Source organism: Phalaenopsis equestris, unplaced genomic scaffold (genome assembly GCF_001263595.1).
Source record: "Phalaenopsis equestris unplaced genomic scaffold, ASM126359v1 Scaffold226309, whole genome shotgun sequence".
Lineage (NCBI taxonomy): Eukaryota > Viridiplantae > Streptophyta > Magnoliopsida > Asparagales > Orchidaceae > Phalaenopsis > Phalaenopsis equestris.
Window position 1 is genome coordinate 12992 of NW_018244329.1, and position 8122 is coordinate 21113.

At 34.1% G+C, this 8122-nt stretch overlaps 1 protein-coding gene across 1 annotated transcript; it reads right to left on the bottom strand.

Annotated features, from left to right (window-relative positions):
* Positions 1-1112: 1112 nt before the first annotated feature.
* LOC110037880 (mannan endo-1,4-beta-mannosidase 1-like) lies at positions 1113-6010 on the bottom strand. The gene is made up of 5 exons (XM_020742606.1): positions 5537-6010; positions 5231-5425; positions 3159-3281; positions 2702-2904; positions 1113-1953 (listed from the first exon to the last, which is right to left on the bottom strand). Exons 1-5 carry the CDS (start codon positions 5852-5854, stop codon positions 1503-1505), a joined length of 1290 nt encoding a protein of 429 aa, XP_020598265.1. The 5' UTR covers positions 5855-6010; the 3' UTR covers positions 1113-1502.
* Positions 6011-8122: the final 2112 nt, after the last annotated feature.

Sequence of the window (8122 nt, forward strand, 5' to 3'; positions counted from 1 at the left end):
CTAGATGGCGGGTCGCGCCTCTTCCAACGTCGCCCCAAACGAGCGAATTTCGCGTTCGGATGCCGCGCAGCAGCGAAAACGCTGCGCCAAACAGACCCTTAGTTATCAACGCTTTTATGACTAACCTTAATCAAAAATTCTCTTTCAATATCGTGAAGGATAATTAACAATAAGGACTTGCACCAATGAGAAATATTGAACTACAAATCAAAAAGTTATAACAAACTGAAAGTGAAATATCTAAATAATTTCTTATCTAGTATTTCATTTTCCTTCTGAAAATTTGACCTGTAACCTGAAGAATACTCTCATCATTCATTTCTCAAGAGGGGCCAGGGCATACAAATTTTTGGTGCTCACAATCACATCACCAAATGCACAAAAAATAAACAAATAAGTGAATTTATTTTAGAAACCAGCATGCCAGAAGAAAGCTTCAGTTTGTGTCCGATTTATCTTATATGCTCCATATTGCCATTCTATCTATTCAATTTGCTGCTGCAAGGAATAATCAGAATTACTGCAAAAGTATTTTCCTGGCTATGAGCATCAGCAATTTTCTGTATTTTTTGTGCATACAATTGGATTCTATATGACACTTTATGACGATTCTGAAATTGAGAGTTCAAAATTTAAACCTGTTGCCTAAGTAGCTAATGCCCAATCATCAGGCAATAAAAAATTGTTTATCGTAACGATTAATGTAGATGCTGTCCGGTTGTTGGAAACACCATACGAGCCAGCATTTTTAGTAGAAAAAAATAATGATAAAACTAATGAAAAAAAACCTCAAATGCAAACTCAAACAGTAAGAAAACATTTACCATCTCTGAATCGCAACCATTGTCATCAAGTTTTTTTCCCATTTTTATCATTTCGAAACATGTTCATAAACAAATCACTCCTATTGAGTTCTTGCATGGTTGTGTGCTTACTCTTCGAAGTTGTTCCCACATTCCCACACTCAATAATATATTTTGCTTTCTAAGGAAATACTCATTCCATCATCTTGAACAAGAGACACCAGTCAAACAATAATAAAATCTATATCATTTAAAATTAGTATCATCTGATATTCCACATACATTAGTAAAGTGCATCAAACATGTTCATACCATCATGATCTCTTACAGATACATTTTTTATTATTATTTTTTTAAAAAAAAAGTAATGACCAAAGTCTATTATACGAGTCTCCAGCCACTCCTAACATGCCTAAAATTTTGAGTACCACCACCTTAAGGCCACTAGAGGGGATTCGAACCCCTGTCCAGAGGGGTAGTACACCGAGGATGCCAACCAAATGGCCGAGGTACGCGGCACCTCTTACAGATACATATATATTACAAACTATGTTATAAACACCCCAACAACTCCTCTCCTCTTCAATATGAAAACCATGCCAAGGAAAAACACAAAGCTTAAAAAACTAACAAATGCAACAGTAGCAATAAATGAAATAGCTGCATTTGTGTTACAAAGTGCAGAAGCAACCATTATCTTCAGTTACCATTTCCTTTAATTCCTCCACCTTGTTGAGCCTCTCTGATGGCCTTCGCCCTCTCCAGCCTAGCAATGTTCCGCTCCCTGGCAAGCATTTTACCAAGGTATCGAAGCATCCTGCATTGGCTGGAGATGATCTTTGTTGTCGATGGAGTCTCGTTCAAAACGATCTCATATCCATCTCTCATTGAGTCCATGCCTTCAGTGAAAAGCTGCCAAAAGAGGCCACCTGCTGTTGCACCTCCAGTCCTCGCGGACTGGTAGATTTTCCGGTATACTGTGTTAAAAAGAGCATCTCTTTGGTAACTGCTGTAACCTGGATCCTTCCAAGATTTGCCAAACTCTGTTAAGAGAAGGGGCTTCTTGATAACATTGCTGGCATCTCGTATATGGGCATCGAGCCATTTGTTCAAAAATTGAAGTTGGGATTGATCAGTTGAGCTTGGTAACCTGAAAAAGACCTCAGAGATCAATTGTAAAATCAAAATAATGAAATTGTTTAGGAAAATGAAATATTATTAAGGGTTATTGCATATGAAAGAAATGGAAATAGAAAACAATCTCAAGCATATGAAATAACATGTGAAAATTTAATCGGGTCATATATTTCTGAACACTACAATAACTTACATTTTATATCACCACATGATATAAACAAAAAGATGAATTTTTTTAAGGAAATTTACATACCACATAATTATTATGTATTTACATATCTAACATCTAATTTTTCATAATTACATTTATAAAACTTCAATGTCAAAAACCTAGGCTTGAAAAGATGCACTTCACTTTTAAAAAGTTAAAAGTAATGATAATTTTTATGCAAAATTAACAATTTGAGTGTAATGTTTGTGCATATGAAATTGCAGGTGTTAGATATGGAAATACATAAAAATGGTGTGGAACATATGTAAATGCGCCTCTTTTTAACAAGGTCGATTATGCTCTATGATTCAGAATATTTTAATACTCCACCCTCCTTTTTCTTCTTTAAAAGCTTGCTAAACAATTTATTATTTAATGTTTAAAAAAATATATATATAGTAAAATCAAAATTGAGCAGATAAATATCATAGCAATGCTAAAATCAACGTAATTAACTTCTGTTCAGCCCACACTTGATGAGATAACTAAAAAAGCATTATGCATACTTAACAGAATTCAACTATTGCTCATTTTGCTGTTAGAGCATTACCATTGGTCTGGATATGAATGGAGTGTAGCAAAATCAATTCCTGGAATCAGATTATTGGAGATGAAGTCAGTTCCCACTTCAATGCCTGGATTTGTTTGCAACTCTGAGGGTGATTTAGGCCCATAAAATCCTTCAAGACCAGCTTCAAGCAAGTGATTGCTATCTATAAATTTTACATGAGCAGCCATTTCTGTGATCCATGTCTGCAATTAGAAAGCAAGAGCTGAATTACCATGACAAAAATTATAAACTGTAACAGATTATTGCTTTTCATCGAGAATAACTGTGGTTATTGTTTTTCCCATGCAAATGTAATGTTATGAGCATTTGTTCTGCAAAAATTCGTTGAATGTATCAGATACATAAATGGTCAGAAATGATGATTGGTGACTAATAAAATCTAGAATAAAAAGCATATTAAAGGCAATAAAACATTAAAGTGGTTATAAATTTCAACCTGTATGGTGTTCCCGGAGGTATCTGAAGGGCATCTAGGCTCATTCATGAGCTCCCACGCAAAGATGGTAGGGTCATCCTTGTAAATAACTCCGGATACGGTATTGTACCTCGTAAGCACAGTCTTCTTGGCAGAAATCAAGGAGTTATTAGTGATAAATCAATATTGAAGCATCATATATTATAAGCTAAGATACAAAGCTTGAAATGATTTAAACATGCAAAACAAGAGCAGTAAAAAGAATAAAATTCCTCGAAAGCCAAATAAAAAAGATACAGAGGAGTTCATACACATTTATAAACGTTAATTTAGAAAAATGTATGCAATCAAATATTATTATTGTTTTTGGTAAAATATCTTCTACACATCTTAAAGACAATATTCAGTTGTACATCTGTAATCTGATTTAGTGATTTAGGATGACTTCAGTTTTCTAGATTATTCTCTAGTGTTTGTGGCTTGACCTTGGTGAAGTTGACACTTTTTTAGAGAGCTCAGTCGTGCATGAAAGTTGCAGTTCTCATTATTATTACATAAGCTGAAGGTCATAAATTGAACTCAGCGCTTCGCCTTTTTGGCTTTAGACGTAATTTTTTTTTTTTATTCAGCGTTTGACTGTGTTTTACAGTTCCGACTTAATGCTCCTCATTAAAATGTTACACAAAAATGAAAAATAATTTCCTGAGGGAAATGAAGAAGGGCCAGAGGTGACAAAGGTAATAAAGAAAACATTAAAAAAATTGCTCAATCAGGAAACATCCTAGTAGTGCAAGAAATTGGAATCCCTGTGGTGCCATACATACAGTAATTTCTTCTGATCTTCATGTCTTTTAGACAGTAGGTATCCAGTTCCACTGCTTCACACAAAAGAAATGTTTAATGATGCTTGTGAAATTGATAGGTAGGAAAGAAAGATGAGAAAATCTATTGCAATGAATAATTTAGAGTAAGACATATTATTGGTACAATTTTCTTACTAAAAAGCAAAAAGTTATGGCTGAAAAATAAAAATTAAATAAAATAATATAGGCTCAACATCAGCAAGGAAGAATCAAAGGATTCTCATTGAAACTCATTTAATATAGAATTTTGATCAATCCCCCACCCGTCAAATAGAAAAAAAAATAATTAGAAAATGTGTCCTTTGCAATGGAGTGACCTAAGAAACTTAAGAAGTTCATAATTTTTTTAATTAATTATTCAACAATAATTGATTTCTATCCTTCCAATTTGGAAGAATCCAAAAAGCTTATCTCAACTAGAAAATGGTTATTTAATCCATCAGCCAACGTGAGGCTTGTGAAGTTACAAAAGGTTTTCTCTTAAGCAAAACGAAGAGTATGCCAAACAAAGTAAAAAGAAAGGGCAGCACCATACATTCCTTGCATTAAAAAAGGTAAACAATGATGAAAAGCAACACACCAACTGCTATTTTCAGGTTCATGCTTGTGAATTCACTTAGTTTGGTAATGACTGCTGAACTCATAATAGCTTCCAAATGGAAGATCTTTGCCTCGACTCAATCAAGATGGTTTTCAATTGGGACTTAATTTCCATGTAAAAGTATAGTGTAACTTTTTGGTTGATTGTGCGTTTTATTATTATTTTTTATGGTGCTCAAAATTTGTTGTAAAGAAGAGAATAGCTACCACCACTATATCAATGTAATTTTTTTATTTTTTCCTCAACATTTTTGCAGCTCAACAGAAGCAAAAACATAAAAATAACTCTTTCTCACAGCAGGCAAAAATACCCAAGGTTACATTTTACTGCATTTTATCAAGAATCCCAAGTACATATACTAAAAATAAATTGAGAGAAACAACAGAAAGTTCCCAGAAAGAGAGAGAGAGAGAGAGAGAGAGAGAGAGAAGTATCTGTTGTTGAATTTCATTCTTAAAAAAAAAAAAAAATTAAATATACTCTTGATATATGATTTGATCATCCACAAACAACATAAAATATTACAAGCATGAAACAACTTATAAAAATTTAGGGAAGAGATGACTGGTGGAGGAAAATAAATAAATAAATAAACAATTAAATTTTTTTTAAAAAAAAATTCTCCATACCTTAACATGATTCTTAAAGTATCCTTTAACAACATTATTAGTGAAAAACTCATCATCAGATCCAATGTTCTGCCCTTGATTTCTAGCCCACTGCACATACTGCTTCTTCCCCCCAAAGTTTTCGTAGTTGTTCACAAAACTCAGTATAAGCCGGATCCCATACCTTTTCGCCTCAGAAATCACAAAATCCAAACCCTAAGCAAAGCAACACAAAATCCATGTCAGAAAAAATAAGACTGCAAATCGAAATAAATAATTAAAGGTAAAAAAAAAAGAATGAAAAAGATGTGAAAAATCCTTTAAAACCTTGAACATTTGTTCATTGTATGATCCTGGAGAATACTGTAAAGCATTGTTGCCACCGTCATTGAAAGCCCAAGTTCTAGCTACAGTGAGTCCATGGCTCGAAGCTTCTCTGAAGGCGTTGGAGACTTTAGCTCTCTGAGACGGATCTGATGCTGTGTACATGAGCCAGTAAGCATTAAACCCATTGGCGAAAAAAGGGTTCCCTTGAAGCTCAAAATGAAGTCCCCTTGTCCTTATTAAGTCTCCTAACGCTTGAAATTGGTGACATTGGGACAGGAGAAAAATCAGAAACACTCCTATAATACTTATCCTTTCCATCGAAGCCTTGTTCTCAGTGACTGCTAGGAGGAATGCCAGAAGAAGAAAGCTTGTGGGTCTTCAAAACCTACCGTCTCTCACTCTCTCTCTCCATTCGGAACAGAACCAAACAGGTGATGTGTGAAAGTTTCAGCTGAATTTTCGGCTCTCGCGCTCTTAGATAAGTAGCAGGGGCAAGCAGTTAAAAAAGAGCGTCAAGGTTGAGGTTTTACCAAATTAATGCTTTACAGCTTTACATTATTTTTTATCTGTTCCATTTGGTTTGGTTAGTTGATATTCTTGGAATGACCGATAACAACGAACAGACAAAATATTGGATTTTATATAAGAAGCATTCACATACACAACACCCACAATTTTTATGTATGTAAATGCGTAACACCTAAATTTTATTTTTTATATTTACATCACCAAAATATTTTATATCAATCAAAAATACATGTTATGTTCTTATTAATTATTTTAATCATGAATGAATCTTGATATATATGGCGAGTGATAGTTCTAATATCCAACTATCTACACTTTAATTGAAGAAAAAGTGTTTTGGTAAGACGAAGTAGAAGACATCAAACATGGTCTTATCTGAGCTCAAGGGAGTCCAGATTGTGCCCTTGTAGTATAATAGAAAGCTTAGATATATATTTTGGTGGACAATAAGTTCTTCAAATCTAATAAGTTTATAATCAAATGAAACATCTCGATAAGACAAATCCAACAAACACGAGATCATTTAATTCTAACAACATTAATGCTCATAAATAATAATTAAACGTCATATGATCAATTGGGTTAGCCTGAAGTATTCGATGTAATTGTCCAGATTTATTTAATATTTATGGAGGATGTCATTTACAAAATCTATAAATAAACCTACTCTATTCATGAAGTGAGACATGAGTCTAGAGTAGAAAGTTGAATGAAACTCCAAGCTCTTGTAGATTAATGAGCTCCACAACCACAAAACCAATGTCGTCTGATTGTTGTCATTATCAGACCACCACCGCCCAACCACCACTATTGTCACCATCATCATCGTCACTGTAATTGGGTCGTCCTTACCTTCAGACCACTAATACCAGGTCGTCGCCGCCTCTATCGCCGGAACACTGTTGTTTGATCACAACTGTTACCATCTTAGTACCACGACTAGCAGACCACTCTGCAGTCACGCCGCCAGACAATTGTTGTCCAACCACCTTCTTCAACACCACCGTCGTTGAGCTGCCATCATTGTTATATCCAATACCAATGTCATCTCATCGCCATCATGAAAGAATCATCACTCGAATGGCACAACCACCGTTAGACCACCATCGTTGGTGACGCTAGCATTAGACTTTTGTTATAAGGCCCCTATTGTTAGCTTTCCAGCACTATAATCGGGTCACATCCACTTACTCAACGTGTTTTGCTACCGCTTTAGTGAAAGTCAAGTTAGTCGGTAACCCCGACTTGTGTAAAATTGCTCTCGACTATTTAAGGGCCAACAAATTTTATAGCTTACATCAGCCTAGTGGAATCATTCAAGTGGACCTGGACCTATAATTTTTTTCCCATTTGAGTTGTCAACATAAAAAACTCTTGTTGTCTTCTCTGTCAAATTTTTATTATTTATATTGGATCTTTGTAAGATATTAACACTCTACCACTGTGAATTAATCAACACACAAGAATACTTTTTAAAAGTAAAATAAATATTTTTCATTTTTAGATGAGGTAGCATAAATGTAAAGTTAAATCAATTTTTATATTAAATACGTATATCTCTAATATAAAAAATTTCATATTTGATATCTAAAATTTTATATTATTGCAAAAACATCACTGCAATGTATCCCTAACTTTAACTATTTATCCCTATATCAATTCTTATTCTAGAGCATAGTCTAAACTGGCGAGGATGCACTGAACTTCTCCATGGCACAATAGCCCCACCCACTTTTAGTAGTCCATCGACATGCTAGTCGTTATTGATTTGTATGCTCAACAATTTTTTTTGGATCTAATACAAAATGTAAGAACCGTTGCACCTTGTCGTTTTCATGAGTTGCAGGTATGCAAAATATCTGCTTATTAATAATTAAATGGGCAGTGCCTAATTCAGGACAAAAAATCATTTTGATCTGCTAATAATTTTGTTGAAGTTCATATTAAAACCTCACTTAAGTGCTTCCAACAAAGCAAGTAGTTTTATATATGTCTTTGAGAAAAAAGGTTCGTCATAGGAGTATTATTTCAATAACAAGACTTATTATATGGATTCTC